We start from the raw sequence: 20,000 nt of genomic DNA on the forward strand, positions 1-20,000 counted from the left end.
GGTGGCGCCAGTAGTAGTGGTGGTGGTGGTGGAGGTGGTGGTGGCGGTGGTAGTAGTAGTAGTAGTGATGGGAATGGTGGTCGCAGCAGTGGTTGTGATGGTAGTAGTTGTAGTGGTTGTGGTGGTGGTGGCGGTAGTAGCGGTGATAGTAGTGGTAGTAGTAGAGGTGGTGGTAGTAATGGCGCCAGTAGTAGTAGCGGTGGTGGTGGTGGCGGTGGTAGTAGTAGTAGTGATAGGAGTGGTGGTCGCAGCAGTGGTAGTGATGGTAGTAGCAGCAGCAGTAGTAGTAGTAGTAGTAGTAGGTGCAGCGGTAGCAGCAACAGGTGTAGTAGTTGTAATAACACAAAGAGAAAACAATTAACCAGAAAGCGGTGTGGGGGTGGGGTGGGGGAGGGGTGTCGCCGTGTGCGGGGTGGGAGGTGGAGGCGGGTGGGAGGTGGTGGGGTGGGGGAGGACTTTGGCAGGTGGTGATTCAGAGATGATCGTCACAGACAGAACATGTTTTAGGTTTGTAGAATGCGGAAGGAGACGGGTTGATGCTTCGAATAACGGTTGGCACCATTTGTAGTCGTGGAAGGAAATATTGGTAAACTGATTGTGTGTGTCAGGAGGCACAGAACGGGGGAGGGAGGCAGGTGGCGCAGGTGGCTGGTATTGATCAAATGCCTAATGCCATGCATGTGTGTGTGTGTGTGAGTCTATCTCTCTATCTGTATCTAGATATATATATATCCCTCTGTCTCTCTATCTGTGTCCAGATAGAGAGACAGAGGGATATATATATGTATATATTGGTTAAAAACGGTAAGATAACAAAAGAATGAGACCTCAATATTATGTAAATAGAGGAAATTTATCTGTAAATATAATATGTGACAATTATTCAGTAGCAAAGATAAAACTCTGAGTTTCAGATGCCGAAGTGGAAATGGCCAAATAACCGAAGAGATGGTGTTGTGGATTTCTACCTCGGCATCCAAAACTCAGAGTTTTATCTTGGCTAGCGAATAATTGTCACATATTAATTTACACACACACACATATATATATATATATCATCATCATCATCATCATCATTTAGCGTCCGCTTTCCATGCTAGCATGGATTGGACGGTTCAACTGGGGTCTGGGAAGCCAGAAGGCTGCACCAGGCTCCAGTCTGATCTGGCAGTGTTTCTACAGCTGGATGCCCTTCTTAACGCCAACCACTCCGTGAGTGTAGTGGGTGCTTTTTACATGCCACCAGTTCAGGGGCCAGACAGAGCTGGCAAACGGCCACGAACAGATGGTGCTTTTTACGTGCCACCGGCACGGAGGCCAGTCGGGGTGGCGCTGGCAACGGACACGGTCGGGTGGTGCTTTTTACATGCCACCGGCATATACATATATGCACATACACACACACACAAATAGGCATAGATAGAGAAATGGGCAGATGGACAGACCGACAGATGGACAGGTAGACAAACGGACAGACAAATGGACAGACAGACAAATGGACAGACAGACCAACAGACAGACAGACAGACCGACAGACCAACAGACAGACAGACGGATGGGTAGACAAACGGACAGACAGATAAAAGGACAGGTAGACAAATGAACAGTGAACAGATGGACAGACTGACAGACGGACAGATCGACAGACGGACAGACCGACAGACGGACCGACAGACTGACAGATAGACAAAAGCACAGACAAGTGGGACAGACAGACAGACAGAGACACATACATAGATAGACATGTGCATCTTTGTTTTATTTGTTTCAGTCATCGGAATACGGCCATGCTGGGGCAATGGTTTCAAGAATTTTAGTTGAACGAATCAACCCCAGTATTTAGTTTTCTCTTTTGCTGAACCGCTATGTAACAGGGATGTTACACTTGTCACGCTGTGGTGGGAGACAAACGCAGGTACAAGCATGCACACACACACAAGCTTCATTCAGTTTCCATCTACCAAATCCACTTTGAAGGTTTTGGTCAGTCCAAGGCTATAATAAAAGACATTTGTCCAAGGTACCAGGTAGTGGGATTGAAACCAAAACCATGCGGCTGGGGAGGAAGCTTCTTACCACACAACCATGCCTGGACATGTATATATTCTTTCACTCTTACACTGATTTCGAGCAGTCAATTGTGGCCCCACTGGGGCAATGCCTTGAAGGATTGCATAGATCAGTGGTTTTCAACTAGGGTTCCGCGGAACCTTAGGATTCCGCTAGTACAGTCCAGGGGTTCCGCAAGAAGTTACAAAAATGCTAAATTCGACAGTAATTTTTAATTCTCCTGTGCAGATATGTGTGCATAGGACAATTAAATTATTGCACAGGGGTTCCTCGAGCCAGTGAAATGTTTTCTTGGGGTTCCGCTCCAGCAAAAAGTTTGAAAAGCACTGGCATAGATCATACTGACCCTCGCACTTAATCTAAGCTCTGGTACTTTATCATTCCCTCTTTGTTCAACTGCTAAGTTGCAGGGCATAAAATAGACACAATCAAGAACACAAATATATGACTTGTCTGTTTAGTTGGACACAATATGGAGGATGCTGGGGTCACATAACCGGCACCTGTGCCAGCGGCATGTAAAAAGCACCTTTCAAGCATTGGGCCCCACAGAGGCAATGACAAATGACCGAGACCTTTGGCAATATACCGTTCTTGAGAAGAAGACCCATCAGGCCAAATGAAATCGTAGATGGGGAAGATACTAGTGTCACAAAAAAGGAGCACTCCGTCGGTTACGACAACGGGGGTCCCAGCTGATACGATCAACGGAACAGCCTGCTCGTGAAATTAACGTGTAAGTGGCTGAGTACTCCACAGACATGTGTACCCTTAATGTAATTCTCAGGGTGATTCAGAGTGACACGGATTGTGACAAGGCTGGCTCTTTGAAATACAGGTACTACTCATTTTTGCCAGCTGAGTGGACTGGAGCAACGTGAAGTAAAGTGTCTTGTTCAAGGACACAACGCGTCGCCAGGAATCGAACTCACAACCTTACGATCATGAGCCGAATGCCCTAACCACTGAGCCATGCGCCTTCATACAACTAGCATGTAAAAACATCCTTTTACATTCTTGGAGTGGTTGGCATTTGGAAGGGCATCCGGCTATGTTAACCATGCCAAATCAGACTGGAATCTGGTGCAGCCCCTCAGCTTACCAGCCCTGACCAAACCATCCAACTCATGCCAACATGGACAATGGACATTAAATGATGATGATGATGATGAAAGAAATCAACTGCAGTACTTATTCCTCTTAAGGCTCAGGAGTGGTTGTGTGGTAAGTAGCTTGCTAACCAATCACATGGTTCCGGGTTCAGTCCCACTGCATGGCCCTTGGGCAAGTGTCTCCTGCTATAACCTCGGGCCAATCAATGCCTTGTGAGTGGATTTGGTAGACGGAAACTGAAAAAAGCCCGTCGTATATATGTATATATATATATATGCGTGTGTGTGTTTGTCCCCCTAGCATTGCTTGACAACCGATGCTGGGCTCAACTGATGGAGACTAACCTCACCCAACAGATTTCCATCTGCATTTCATTTGCAATAACATGAAGAAAATTCTTCCAACCACATGGTTCCGGGTTCAGTCCCACTGCGTGGCACCCTGGGCAGGTGTCTTCTACTATAGCCTCGGGTAATCGCGTCCGAGTCGAGGGCAGCGTGAAAAAAAAAGTGGATTTGGTAGACAGAAACTGAAAGAAGCCTGTCGTATATATGTATATATATATATATATGTATGTGTGGGTGTGTTTGTCTCCCTAGCATTGCTTGACAACCGATGCTGGTGTGTTGACGTCCCCGTCACTTAGCAGTTCGGCAAAAGAGACCGATAGAATAAGTACTGGACTTACAAAAGAATAAGTCCCGGGGTTGAGTTGCTCGATTAAAGGCGGTGCTCCAGCATGGTCGCAGTCAAATGACTGAAACCAGTAAAAGAGTAAAAGAGAAAGAGAGAGTATACAACCAGGCTGATCAAAGATTACTCCCCAAATATCCAAAACCCATCTGCATCAACTTGGTTACATCTGCAGGCTCAATTGATGGAGACTAACCTCACCCAACAGATTTCCATCTGCATTTCATTTGCAATAACGTGAAGAAAATGATTCCTTTTTGAAGTAAATGGTGACAGGGAACAAAACATGGAGACGACACGGAGGCGATGACAAGTGACCTGGACCTTGGCGATATGCTGCGCTTGAGAAGACTCATTAAACCGAGTGAAACTGTAGTTGTGGGCATTGCCAGAGTCACATAAATGGCACGCACGGAATCTTAGTTGTGGCCGTTACTGGTGACATATAAATGGCACCCATTACATTCTCAGAGTGGTTGGCATTAGGAAGGGTGTCCAGCCGTAGAAACCAAGCCAAATCAGACTGGAACCTGGTGGTGCAGCTCTCCGGTTTACTGGTTCCGGTCAAACCATCCAACCCATGCCAGCATGGAAAGCAGACGTGAACTAAAGTGTCTTGCTCAAGAACCCAATGCACTGCTGGAAACTGAACTCACCACCTTACAACTGAGAGCTAGTCACCCTAACCACCAAACTACTAGCCTTACAAACACACACACACATTACATATATGTAGTCAAGCATGACCTCAGAGCATTGGGCCTCACAGAGGCAATGACGAAGGACCGAGATCTCTGGAGATATGCTGTGACTGCAAAGACCCAGGCTGCTTCCTGCACCAGTTTCGCATAGCCCCTGCCCATTCAAAGTACCTTGGATTTCAGAACAACCCTCTGTGCTTGAGGAGACCTATTGAGTCAAGTACATGAACATCGAAATAAATATCAATGGAAATAGTAGTTGTGATACCTGTGCCGGTGGCACTTAAAAGGCACCATCTGAATGTGGCCAATGCCAGCACCGCTTTGACTGGCTTCTGTGCCGGTAGCACGTTAAAAGCACCACCTGATTGTGGCTGATGCCAGACCCCCCTGACACCTGTGCCGGTGGCACGTAAAAAGCACCCACTACACTCGTGGAGTGGTTGGCGTTAGGAAGGGCATCCAGCTGTAGAAACATTGCCAGATCAGACTGGAGCCTGGTGCAGCCTTCTGGCTTCCCAGACCCCAGTCGAACCGTCCAACCCATGCTAGCGCGGAAAACGGATGTTAAACGATGATGATGATGATATATATATATACACACACACACACACACACACATATATTATATATATATGTACCAGTACAAGACAAGAGACAACAGTACCCCTATATATATATATATACATCAAGAGTTGAAGGCCAGAGGCAAAGCTTGAGAGACATAATCTTAACCTTTTGGTTTTAATCCATGTGAAACATCGATTTCTTCAGTATATAAAAGACATCTGCTGAGGCCCTGTTGGTATGTATACATTCTTATATGTGGATTATATATATATACACATGTACACACACATATACATGTGCACATGGAACGTTACAAAATCCTGTATTCAGCTGTTGTTAATGATTTTCCAATTTTTAATAAACATAATAATTAACAAAGTAATATATAATCCAAGACATGCCTAGAAGAGCAAACCATATGTTCTACAGTATGTTATCTAAAATACAGTTATACTATCAGCCGTTCCCTGGGTACCACAGCAGTTGTAATGTTGGTCTGTTCCACCCTGGGGTGGTACTCAAGACTAACGCTACCTGTGCATGTGTGAGTGTGAATCAGTGTGTGTGTGTGTGTATGACTTCAGTTGTTTCATCGTCATCATCATCGTTTAATCCTTTAGTGTTTAACCCTTTAGTGTTAAAACCAGCTATACCAGGCCAAAATTGTCTCCCTGCTTTATGCTCAAACCAGCCAGCTCTGACCTCTCACACCTACCCTACAAAGTCATTCCAAAAATAAACAGGGACATCATCAAAATCTCAGAGTTACAAGATGCTGTACAATTAATTTAAAACAATGTAATTAAACAGGCTTTACATTTGACAGATTAATCTGAATGCTAAAGGGTTAAACCGGCTATATCTGGCTCGAATATTCTACTCATTTTATGCTCAAACTGGCCAGAACCAGTATCTCACACCTACCCTGCAATGTCATTCTAAAAATAAGCAATTACATCTTTCAAATCTTGAAGCTACAAGATAATACCAGATTAATTTTTTTAAATGTAAATGAATAAGGATTACTTTTGATATATAAATTTGAACACTAAAGGGTTAACATCCGTTTTCCATGCTGGCATGGGTTAGATGGTTTGACTGAGGACTGGGAAGCCAGGAGGCTGCACCAAGGATCCAATCTGATCTGGCAATGTTTCTACAGCTAGAGGCCCTTCCTAATGCCAACCACTTTGAGTGTAATGGGGGCATTTGACAAATATGTTTTTGCTTTCACAGAAATAATTACCTTATTCATACACCTTGCTGTTGTTTGTTCCTTCTTGAACCATGCTTGGCTCACAAGGGCCGGTTTCCTGGTTTCATTGGCATATAGGTTCATTTTGGAGCTTCCGGTGTGAATACCAAGGATTACAGCATGCCATTTCCAAATTTCTGGCAGAGTGAATTGAGTCATGGTGCTGTTTTTCCCACAGACGGTGCCCAACTGACCCTACTATACTGTGTAGTTAACAAAATCAAGACCAAACAACGTGCATGTGTAAAATGAAAAAAAGAAATATTTGCCATGACTAGATGGTGAACACACAGAACAACCGTTGGCTTGCTGTATCACTAAAACAGTACCAGGCATGATAAAAACCAAGCATCTGGTCAACATCATGGTGCTTGAAGTGATCACTAGTGATGACAACCCTAACCCCATTCATCTTCCCACAGGGCCACAGACTCAAGTGCCTGGAGGAGATTGTGCTGCCCTGCCCTGGGTGAAGTGGGTGTCTAATGGAAGACCCTATGTCTGACAATATGATTCAGCACCATGTCACACAAGCAAGAGAACCCAGTCGTGACGGCCACCCCACCCCCAATTACTGTGTGGGGTATATCTGTGTGAGAGACCGACAAAACTGAAGGCAAGGGTTATGGCAGCATTCACCAACTTTAACAAGGAGACTGTCCAGAAGAGTTGCAGGAGATTCCGAAGTTGTCTGGATGCTGTGGTTGAAGCCAATGGTGATTTTATTGAATAAATTTACTCTTTAGTATTTCAAGATATTTTTATGTAATTTTGGTAAATATGTTAGAATGAGATGCCAGTATTATTTCCATTTTTGTATAATTTAGACGATAATTTATTCACCACCAACCCATGCTATCATGGAAAGCAGACGATGATGATGATGATGATATACATATATACCATACATACAAAATTTAGAGGACTGACCGCTAAAAGCTAAACATAGACACCAAATCACCATTACCACGAAGAATATGTTTTCAAGAAAAATCTCAGTACAAAACCAAAATGTAAAAAATAAGCGAGACAAATGAAAATATACGAAATAAAAAATGATTACCTATGTACCAATTGGTTTCACTTTTCGTGGCAATTGGCGATTTGATGTCTATGTTTAGCATATAGGCTGTCCACTTTTAGTGGTCAGTCCTCTAAATTTTGTATGTAAAAAAATGTTTAATCTTCGGATTTTTTAAAATGTGCTAAGCCGCTGGTTTTAATTGATTAATATCAATATCTACCCTTATTTAATTTTAAATATATACCATACATATATATATACTGCTACCTGCACGGGAGCCAGTCCGGCAGCACTGGCAATGGCCACATTTGAATATTGGCACATGAAAAACAACATTCAAGAGTGGTCATTGCCAGTGCCACTGGACTGGCTTCCGTGCAGGTAGCACATAGAAAACACCTTTTGAGCATGGTCGTTCCCAGAGTCGCCTGACTGGCCCTCATGCCGGTGGCACATAATAGCGCCCACTATACTCTCAGAGTGGTTGGCATTTGGAAAGTTATCCAGCTGTAGAAACTTTGCCAGATCAGATTGGAGCCTGGTGCAATGATGATGATATATATATTTTTTCTATGGCAACACATACCAATCTTTATATATATATAAAGCTGAAGTTGTCTGTGTATGGCAGGTTTGGTAGCCTTCAATTAACACTATCTCCTCCGAGACCCTGCGGCGCAAGTTGACTAAAATTGAGAGTATGATAGAAGAAGGTTTGCTCTTCCTTCCGTAGAAGAAAAAATTCAAAACGGACCATGTTAACACCAAAAATTATTTACATCAAAAAAGTGCTTTTTTTTTCTATGAAAATCCTTATTTTTTTACGATTTTTTGACTGCTGTGTCGACATTTTTCAGTGTATTTCAACCAAAAAAGTGTTCACTTAACTCTTTAGTGTTCACATTATTCTGCCAAAATTAATCCTTTTTTATCCACATTGCTTTGAACTAATCATGCATTATCTTGTAGCTATGAGATTTTGATGAGATAGCTGTTAATTTTTAAAACGATATTGTAGGGTTGGTGTGAGAGACCAGATCTGGCCAGTTTGAACATAAAACAGGCAGAATACTTTTGGCCGGATATGGCCAGTTTAAATGCTAAAGGATTAAAGAGAATAGCAAGCTACATAATGCCAAAATTTTTACTTTTCAAAAATTCCAATTCTAAAGGGTCGAAACAAACCCGAGCAACGCCGGGCGATACTGCTAGTATATAAATAAAAAGAGCTTGGACAGAGCGGAACAAAAGCAAATGAACTGTGCACAACACATAAAGCGAAAAAGACTTTTCAGTCTAGTCTTACAAGAAATCAATAGACATGTGAGACACAGCCACAATACCTGACTAGGGAGAAAGACATGAAATCTTGTAATGTATCGCCTACAATGTGAATGTCAGTTGACTGCAGAAGAATTTCTAACGAGGCTATGCAATTAAGCAGAATCAATAGAGTATATTTGTGCAAGCATGTATGTATGTATGTGTGTATATATATATAAATAATTGTTTGGCAAAAGCAAATTATATAAAATAAAGAAAGAAAAAAACGACCTTCCCAATATATAAACAATATCTTCTTTACCAGTTTCACTTCAGAAATCTTACAACACAAATTCTTAAATGGACGGACAGACAGACAAGCAGGCAGGCAAGCAGACAGACAGATAGATATAGATAGATATATAGAGATAGATGGATGGATGGATAGATAGACATACAGACAGATATAGATAGATAGATAGATAGATGGATAATGGATAGATAGATAGACAGACAGACAGATAGATATAGAGATATAGACAGACAAACAGGCAGAGATAGATAGAGACAGAGAGACAGAAATAGACAGACAGACAGATAGAGAGAGACAGGCAGATATAGACAGAGATAGATAGATAGATAGACAGTTATTGTTTGCTGAACTAAGCTACAAGGGATGTAAACAAACCAGCATCAGTTGTTACATAGTCATGGGAGACAAACATTAACACACACACACATATATATATACACTTTACTGAAAAGCAGCAAAAATGACACCAAAACTGTTATTCAGCGTTTTATGTTCCCGCTCATCAGACAGTTTTGCATGTGTGTGTGTGTGTATATATCATCATCATCGTTTAACGTCTGCTTTCCATGCTAGCATGGGTTGGACGGTTCAACTGGGGTCTGGGAGCCAGAAGGCTGCACCAGGCCCAGTCTGATCTGGCAATGTTTCTACGGCTGGATGTCCTTCCTAACGCCAACCACTCCATGAGTGTAGAGGGTGCTTTTTACGTGCCAGACGAGTCTGAGGTACAGGAGTGGCTGTGTGGTAAGATGCTTGTTTACCAACCACATGGTTCTGGGTTCAGTCCCACTGCATGGCACTTTGGGCAAGTGTCTTCTACTATAGCCTCGGGCCAACCAAAGCCTTATGAGTGGGTTTGGTAGACGGAAATTGAAAGAAGCCCATCGTATATATATATATATATACAAAACTGTCCGACAAACAGGAATGCGAAACTCTGAGTAACAGTTTTTTTTAATATTTTTGCTGCTTTTTAAAAAAGCATATTACTCTACCTCTGGTATTCGAGTACTATTTTTTTCCACCTTGTTTCGCATTTATGTGTTTACTGAGGTATATATGTATTTATTCTTTTACTTCTTTTAGACATTTGAATGTGGCCATGCTGCAGCACCACCTTTAGTCAAAGAAATTTACCCCAGGACTTATTCTTTGTAAGCCTAGTACTTAACATATTGGTCTCTTTTGCTGAACTGCCAAGTTACTGGAACATAAACACATCAATCAATGGTGGGGAAGAGGAACAAACACAAACACACACACATATATATATATATATATATATATATACGATGGGCTTCTTTCAGTTTCCATCTAACAAATCCATTCCCAAGGCTTTGGTCAGCTCGTGGCTATAGCAGAAGACAGTTGCCCAAGATGCCACACAGTGGGACTGAACCTGGAACCATGTGGCTGATAAGCAAGCTACATATTTTATTAGCCACAAGGGCTCGAACACAGACATACAAGGACAAAACAGTAGGGTACATATCACATATACGAATGAATTACATGAATTTGATAAAGATGAAAATGAAATGGCTTATCTACTCCCCCCCCCCACACACATGCAGGCAATTCCACTTTTACCATTTATACAACAACTAGCAGTATCGCCCAGCGTTGCTCGGGTTTGTTTTGACCCTTTAGAATTGGAATTTTTGGAAAGTAAAAATTTTGATTATGTAGCTTGTTATTCTCTTTAAGTGAACATTTTTCTGGTTGAAATACACCGAAAAATGGTGACACAGCAATCAAAAAATCGTAAAAAATAGTGATTTTCATAGAAAAAAAAGCACCTTTTTGATATAAATGATTTTTGGTGTTAACATGGTCCGATTTTAATGTTTTCTTCTACGGAAGGAAGAGCAAGCTTTCTATCATACTCTCAATTTTGGTCAAATGCGCCTTAGGGTCTCGGAGGAGATAGTATTAGTTGAAGGCTACCAAACCTGCCATACACAGACAACTTCAGCTTTATATTGAGAGAGATTGGTATATGTTGTGGGGACAAACACAGACACACAAACATATATACACACACACACACATATATACATATATGTGGAGGCGCAATGGCCCAGTGGTTAGGGCAGCTGACTCGCGGTCAGAGGACCGCGGTTTCGATTCCCAGACCGGGCGTTGTGTGTGTTTATTGAGCTAAAACATCTAAACGCTCCACGATGCTCCGGCAGGGGGTGGTGATCCCTGTTGTAGTCTTTCACCACTCTTTCTCTCACTCTTTTGTCTGTTGGCCTGCTAGCTTAGCCAGCGGGGTGGCGTCATTCGAAGGCTAAAACAATGCAAAGCACATTGTGACCAGCGATGTGTAACAACATCTGATGGTCTGGTCGGTCACGTGATCACGTGATATATATAGAGATTGTATATATAGGTATATAATACCTATATACGACGGGCTTCTTTCAGTTTCCGTCTACCAAATCCCGAGGCTATAGTAGAAGACACTTGCCCTAGGTGCCACGCAGTGGGGCTGAGCCCAGAACCATGTGGTTCGTAAGCAAGCTACTTACCACACAGCCACTCCTACGCCTGGCTGCATTTCGCCCGCCCATTCGTTCTGAGTTAATTTCCGCCTAGGTTGACTTTTCCTTATGTCCTTTCGGGGTCAGTAAATTGTGTACCAGTGAAACACTGGGGTCAATGTAATCGACTAGTTCCATCCCCACAAAATTTTAGGCTTTGAACCTTTAGCAGAAACGATTATTATTATTATTATTCAGTAGTCCTACTTTTATCACATGCTTCTACTGCACTACCGAGCGCTGCTCTGTGTGCCTTGAGTATGTATATTATTTTGGCACAAGGCCAACAATTTTAAGGGTGTGGTTTAGATAATTATAAAGGGGTACTACTTAAGAAGAGTGGTCCCAGTGCGCGCACTCGCGTTCTCGCGCTAGCAAGTCGTGACTAGTCGATCCTGCAACAATTTCGCAGCAAAGTAAATAAAACACAAAATAAATAATTTTTTTTACACAAACTGTGTATAGGGCGCAGAAGTGGCTGTGTGGTAAGTAGCTTGCTAACCAACCACACGGTTCCAGGTTCAGTCCCACTGCGTGGCACTTTGGGTGAGTGTCTTCTCCTATAGCCTCGGGCCGACCAATGCCTTGTGAGTGGATTTGGTAGACGGAAACTGAAGGAAGCCTGTCGTATGTATATATATATATATATATATATGTGTGTATGTGTTTGTCCCCCTAGCATTGCTTGACAACCGATGCTGGTGTGTTTACGTCCCCGTCACTTAGCGGTTCGGCAAAAGAGACCGATAGAATAAGTACTGGGCTTACAAAGAATAAGTCCCGGGGTCGATTTGCTCGACTAAAGGCGGTGCTCCAGCATGGCCGCAGTCAAATGACTGAAACAAGTAAAAAAGTAAAAGAGTAAACTAAATAATTTTTTTAAAACAAAGTAAATAAAACAAAAACACAAAGTAAACTTTTGTTAAAACAAAGTATTCACAACGGTGGTGCCCCAGCATGGCCGCAACTTTCGGGCTGAAACATTTTTAAGGAGTTAAGGATTCAAAGGAAATAAAATACAAAAACACAAAGTAAGGATCGACTAGTCACGACTAGCAAGCGCGGATGCGCGAGTACGCGAGTGCGCGCACCGGGATCACCCTTCTTAAGTAGGACCTTATTTTGGCACAAGGCCAACACTTTGAAGGGTAGGGGTTTAGATAATTACAACGATTTATCTCCTCAACAGTGAAAGCTTGAAAAGCGACGCTGACCTTGGGGAAATTTGAACACGGGACGTAAACCAAATGAATAACAACGGTTAGGCCGACGAACGAAAGTGGACGGCTACGTAACTTATTCTTCAAACTTCGATCGTTCCCCCCAATAAAAAGTATATTGATTTTTTTTTCCCTCTTCTTTTCTTTCTTTAATGTTTTGAATTTAAGATTTTCAAAACCAGAATCCCAAGATTGATGTAGTTCTTTTGTCTGTTTATTTATCTCTTACTCTTTACTCTTTTACTTGTTTCAGTCATTTGACTGCGGCCCATGCTGGAGCATCACCTTTAGTCGAGCAAATCGACCCCAGAGCTTATTCTTTGTAAGCCTAGTACTTATTCTATCGGTCTCTTTTGCCGAACTGCTACATTACGGGGGACGTAAACACACCAGCATATCGGTTGTCAAACGATGTTGGGGGGACAAACACACACACACACACATATATATATATATATATATATAACAATTTAATAAATAAAACATATACATACATACATACATATATGTACATACCTACATCTATATGTATATATACATGCATATATGAGTACAGGACACCACAAATAAACGTAGAACACAACGAGAAACGAAAACATAAAATCAAACAAGGAAACGGACTTTTTTTAACAACGAAAAAACAGTACAAAACAAACAATACAAGGAATATTCCCCTTCATCAGCTGCCCCTGGTTCGACTCAATGCGTGTGACGGGCTTCTTTCAGTTTCCGTCTACCAAATCCACTCACAAGGCTTTGGTCGGCCCAAGGCTATAGTAGAAGACACTTGCCCAAGGTGCCACGCAGTGGGACAGAGCCCGGAACCATGTGGGTCATAAGCAAGCTACTTACCACACAGCCACTTCTGAGCCTATGTTTGTTATTTTTTTTACTTTCTGCTTTTTTTGAAAGCATTTACTTATAATTAAATATTTAAAACATCGACTCTTGACTAAATACCGTTGTTAGTGTTATTTACCAGCTTTCGGCCGATAAGTAACCACAGAAATAATTTGTTAAACCTATAAATTCCTGCTGAGTCTATCGTAAAGGTTTCAAAAACTGTTTGTCATAAATTGTCATTTATGCTTTTAATAATATTAAGGATGTGTAAGAAAAACATGAACGTATATAAGTTGCATACAATGTTTGTTTTTAGTTGATAATTTTCGTTCGGACTCTTGTGGTGCACCTGAGCACTGTATACAATAATTTCATTATATATTATAAAAATCGACCAAACAGGTGCGCGTACGATGGCACGAGTAAATGAACAGAAATAAATTAAAATTAATTAATAAAAGCAAATATTAGTATTATTAATATCCTTTCAGAAAATTAGACGCATGATTAAAAAAAAATGTAAGGATTTTAAATTACAGAAATAAAATAATTAATTCCAAGGAATTTTGTAGAATTTACGAACCATTTTCTTTGCGAGAAGCGGGGAAGATAAGCGAACGATGCTGCGGGACAAGTGAGGAGAGAATTTGTGCCGTAAAGCCAACCTTGAATAATGACATGCTTGGATGAATTGTCGAGCGAAAACGTTTGTCATTGGGAGTTTATTTTGGATCGAATCTTCGATCAATGAAATGATCCAATTTATGGTAGTAAGAACTAAGGGCAGACAACCGAACGAAAAAATTAGAGTTAATTCCCTTGAAAATTGAGTTTCCCCCTTGATTAAATCAATTAAATCTAGTGGTCTCTTTTACTCTTTTACATGTTTCAGTCATTTGACTGCGGCCATGCTGGAGCACCGCCTTTAATCGAGCAACTCGACCCCGGGACTTATTTTTTTGTAAGCCCAGTACTAATTCTATCGGTTCTCCTTTGCCGAACCGCTAAGTAACAGGGACGTAAACACACCAGCATCGGTTGTCAAGCAATGCTAGGGGGACAAACACAGACACACAAACACACACACGCATATATATATATATATATATATATATATATATATATATACGACGGGCTTCTGTCAGTTTCCGTCTACCAAATCCACTCACAAGGCTTTGGTAGGCCCGAGGCTTTAGCAGAAGACACTCGCCCAAGGTGCCACGCAGTGGGACTGAACCCGGAATCATGTGGTTGGTAAACTAGCTCCTTACCACACAGCCACTCCTGCGCCTAGTGAATTTTTTAAAATCCGAAGATTAAAAATTTTTACATACAAAATTTAGAGGATTGACCACTAAAAGTGGACAGCCTAGAAATAGACGTCAAAATCGCCATCTTCCACGGAGAATGTGTTCTCAAGAAAAAATTGAGCAAAATACGTTTTTGACATCTATTTCTAGTATACAGGCTGTCCACTTTTACTGGTCAATCCTCTAAGTTTTGTGTGTGTTAACACGTCTTTTCAGTCTCTCTCATTTTCTTAATCTTTCATATTAAGTACTCACTACTTCCTTTAATACTCAATACATTATATATATATAACAACAACAGTTGATAGACCTCTCTCTCTCTCTCTCTCTCTCTCTCTCTCTCTCTGCTGTTTTTGTCCTGTTGTTACCATTCTTGTTTTTAATTTTATTATTGTTTTTTGTATTTATATTCGTGTGGCATCGTCCGTTTTTCTGTCCTTGTTTCGTATACATTCGATCCTTTTTCCAAGAAATCTAATGCTCACACCTTAGTTTTTCCTTGGGGCTGGCCGGATCGGAGCGATATCAGGATTAATCAGCCGAAATTTGCTAGGATGATCCGGTTCTTGACGGAAGATTAGAGGTCTCGAATGACCCGTCCATTTTTTGTGTCGTCTCTTTGTGTATTTTGCGTTCTTGTCCCATTTTGTATTTTTATATATAATTTTTAAACACACACACACACACACACACCACACACACACACACATATATATATATATATATATATATATATATACACATACATATGTAGTGGATGTGTGTGTACGTAAATAAATACATAAACTGTTTCATGATTAAAAAGGGATTTATTTACATGGGTTATAAGTACACTACATACAAATGTAAGCAAATGCTACGAATTGCTTGTACAGAACACATATTAAAGATGAATATGTTTGTGTGTGTGGGTGTGTGCGTGAATCATTCGGAACAGTAGCCGATAGATACTGTAGGCATTTCTCTGTCGTCTCCAAAACGCGGGGCAAGATAAATCTGTCTGCTGGTGTGTCAGCTGCGATTGTGTTTCTTTCTCTGTTTTTCCCTTGTATTTATAATATTTGAGACAGCTAGAAAGATAGACATACTGCAACAGAGTTACTACTTGAGTAGGTCAGCCCTTGTCCAGTTGAACTTCGCCTGACATGGCTGAGGTCGCAGGTCAAAGGGAGATGATCAATCACTTTTTGACAGAACAAAGAGGTCTTTAAATTTCGCGCCTATACATGATTCTTGGATTCGATTTCGAATCTAGGCTTAGAGAAGGAAGTGCTAACTCTTATATATATATACATATATAATTGAATAGAAATATGTTATAAAAAGAAAATGGAAACTACACGTGGTAATGTAAGGGAAAATTAAGAAAAATCAATGAAAATGCACATGCAAAAAAAAAAAAAAGTAAAGGCTTTTTATGAAAGGTAACGAAATATATATACAATTAGATAAACTGAGGTAGGAATAAAACGTATATATATACAATATGAGGGAATATTATTCCAAACTTACAGGGAAAAATTCAATTTAGAAATACTAAATCAAATTTCACAAAATATTATATATATATATATATATTAGAAAAAGCCCCACCTTTTATCAATTCAATAATGAAAAATTAAATTATTGCCATTTAGAAAATTATATATTATAGAAAGATAAAATATAAGATAAAATATATAACAATGATTAAGTAATGTGCAAAATAATAAATAAAACGTATATATTTAATTTTTCATTATTGAATTGATAAAAGGTGGGGGGTTTTCTAATTTATATATATATATACACACACATATATCTTTCTCTTTGACTACACCCCATGTGTAATAGTCCAATGGATTGAGGTCTGTTAAGCTAGGAGGCCGAGCATCTGAGACAAAATGATCGCAGAAATAGTCGTAGCCTTTGTTCCTTCTCGAGCCACGCCTAGCTCATAAGGGCCGGTTTCCCGGTTTCCTTGGCGTATAGGTTCCCCACCTGGACGGGACGCCGGTCCGTCGCAGATGAGATGCAAGATGCAGGAGGAAAGAGTGAGAGAAAGTTGTGGTGAAAGAGTCAGCAGAAAGAAGTTCGCCATTACCTTCTGCCGGAGCTGCGTGGAGCTTAGGTGTTTCGCTCATAAACACACACAACACCCGGTCTGACATTCGAACCCGCGATCCCTCGACCGCGAGTCCGCTGCCCTAACCACTAGGCCATGTGCCTCCACAGCCGTAACCTTATGGAACAGACAAGACTTATGTTGGCAGATTCACGGTCTTCCGTTGCGTACTCTGTCTATCCAGGGCCCCACAGATTTCTCCAACACTTCTGTGTAGACAGCGGTATTGACTCTTTGAAGGCGGCGAGCTGGCAGAAACGTTAGCACACCGGACGAAATGCTTAGCGGTATTTCGTCTGCCGTTACGTTCTGAGTTCAAATTCTGCTTAGGTCGACTTTGCCTTTCATCCTTTCGGGGTCGATTAAATAAGTACCAGCTACGCACTGGGGTCGATATAATCGACTTAATCCATTTGTCTGTCCTTGTTTGTCCTCTCTGTGTTTAGCCCCTTGTGGGTAGTAAAGAAATAGGTATTTCATCTGCCGCTACGTTCTGAGTTCAAATTCCGCCGAGGTCGACTTTGCCTTTCATCCTTTCGGCATCAATTAAATAAGTACCAGTTACGCACTGGGGTCAATATAATCGACTTAATCCGTCTGTCTGTCCTTGTTTGTCCTCTCTGTGTTTAGTCCCTTGTGGGTAGTAAAGAAATAGGTATTTCAAGTTGTTTAACAAGCGCCTTGCACGGATCGGACTGTTCTCTCTTTGCATCCGACATAAACTGACTACTCCGCATCACATACGATTCGCACCAAATATCCTCATCCACAACTCTTCTGATTGGGCATTCTGAAACCTCGAGGTCCTTTGCAACAGATCTTATCGAATTTCTGTGGATTTTATCGTTTATTTCCTGTGCTTTTTGTACAGAGTTACGTTGTATTAGGACCCTGTGCATGCGTTTTTGCGTTTAGCTGCCTATGTTGGATCCCCATCAGCAACTTCCAGCGCCTTTTGATCCTCGACAACGAAGGACAGGCCAACATTCAGGAAGGTAGCTAGCTTTAAGGTAACGCTTACAGGTTGCTTTTCATTCGCTGAACCAACCTGATGTCTGACATCATTTATCTGAAGAATGAAGCCAGAACCATGTGGTTGGTAAGCAAACTACTTACCACACAGCCACTCCTGCATGTATATGTATATGTATGTGTATATATATATTATATATATATATATATATATATATATATATTATATATATATATATATATATATATATATATATATATATATATATATATATCACACACATTTATATACATACATAGAGAGGGGAGATAGATAGATTGATAGATAGATAGATAGATAGATAGATAGATAGATAGATAGATAGATAGATAGATAGATAGACAGATAAATAGATACGTGCATACATACATGCATACACGTATGCATGCATACATACATACGTATACATATGCATACATACATACATATTTATATGTGTATGTATATGCTACAACTCCCAGCACCAAGGCCCTCTACAGGTCACGTGTCTCTTGTAATGTAAACTCTCTCTCTCTCTCTCTCTCTCTCTCTCTCTCTCTCTCTGACCCCGTATCGTCTGCCTGTCCCCGTATCGTCCCCTCTTCTCAACCTCATGGTGAATAAAGAAATTCTCTCTCTCTCTCTCCATCCATCTATCTATCAATCTAGCTAGCTATCTGTCGATCTTTCTTTCTATCTACCTCTCTATCTATCTATCTATCTATCTATCTATCTATCTATCTATCTATCTATCTATCTATCTGTCTGTCTGTCTTTCTACATCTATCTATCTATCTATCTATCAATCTATTTATCTACATATCTATCTATCTATCTATCAATCTATTTATCTACATATCTATCTATCTATCTATCTATCTATCTGTCTGTCTTTCTACATTTATCTATCTATCTATCTATCAATCTATTTATCTACATATCTATCTATCTATCTATCTGTCTGTCTATCTACATCTATCTATCTATCTACCTACCTATTTATCTATCTACCTCTCTATCTATCTATCTATCTATCTATCTATCTATCTATCTATCTATCTATCTATCTATCTATCTATCTATCTATCTATCTATCTATCTATCTATCTACCTACCTACCTATTTATCTGTTTCGCTTCTTGTGGAAAGGATGCGTCCCGATGGTCAGGCGATCCATTTGCTGTCAACACCCATTAAAAGGAGGGCTGGGCATGCCGTGGTTGATGATGCGCAGACACACACGCTCTGAACTGCGACATCTCTGGCTCTATGTAGACGACGGTGAACAGGTGTGGTCGCCGTTTGTGAGGCACGCTTTCCCGCAGCTCGTCTCCATGACCGAACTGCAGTCGTGGATCAAAAGAGGCCGAAGAAGGGCGAATGGCACCACGAGTGTCGCGTTGCTCTCAAGCAACTCTGCCGTCCTGGGTCGACCTTGAGTGACTTCAACACAACCAAAGCATTCTATATAGGGGTTTAGTGGAGGGGAGGTACGACGACGAGCTCGGGGCGACCTGGACGTCGACGAGGAGTACCTGACCCGCCTGTTCAGGACGACTTTCGGGCCAGGCCCATGGACAACTTCCAGAGATCCCTGGCCTGGCAGTGCTACCGAGAAGCGCTACCCGTTCGGGATAAGCTCTACAGACACGGCTCGAGAAACACGGGGCCGACCTGCCCGAGATGCGGTCAGAGCGACGAAACCGTTCTGCACGCACTCGTGCAGTGTCCAACAATTTCCGACCTGTGGGCTTGTGTCGAACAACTGCTGTCACGTGTGGGACGAGTCGGTTTATCAGCTGAGTCTATCGTTAATATTGTCACGCCTCCCTCCTTCAAACGGGAAGGAAGAGCTATTTTCATCATCCTTGTGGTTATGGCGAAAGAATGTATCTGGTGGACGCGTCTGAAAGGATTGGAGACAAACACTTTCCTCTCTGGTCAATCTCTCATCAACTTCTTCAAGTACCACTTGAAAAGGAAA

General features: G+C 41.3%; 1 protein-coding gene across 1 annotated transcript in view; it reads right to left on the reverse strand.

The window, feature by feature from the left end:
- The window catches only part of LOC115221645 (probable pterin-4-alpha-carbinolamine dehydratase), a 43,354-nt gene extending 28,970 nt beyond the window's left edge, over positions 1-14,384 (reverse strand). Inside the window, exon 1 of the mRNA XM_029791846.2 lies at positions 14,195-14,384. Within this exon, the coding sequence (XP_029647706.1) occupies positions 14,195-14,326 (132 nt within the window). The 5' untranslated portion in view covers positions 14,327-14,384. The remainder of the gene's footprint in view (positions 1-14,194) is intronic.
- Between the last annotated feature and the right edge of the window lie 5,616 nt (positions 14,385-20,000).

This window comes from Octopus sinensis, linkage group LG18, assembly GCF_006345805.1.
Source record: "Octopus sinensis linkage group LG18, ASM634580v1, whole genome shotgun sequence".
Classification (NCBI taxonomy): domain Eukaryota; kingdom Metazoa; phylum Mollusca; class Cephalopoda; order Octopoda; family Octopodidae; genus Octopus; species Octopus sinensis.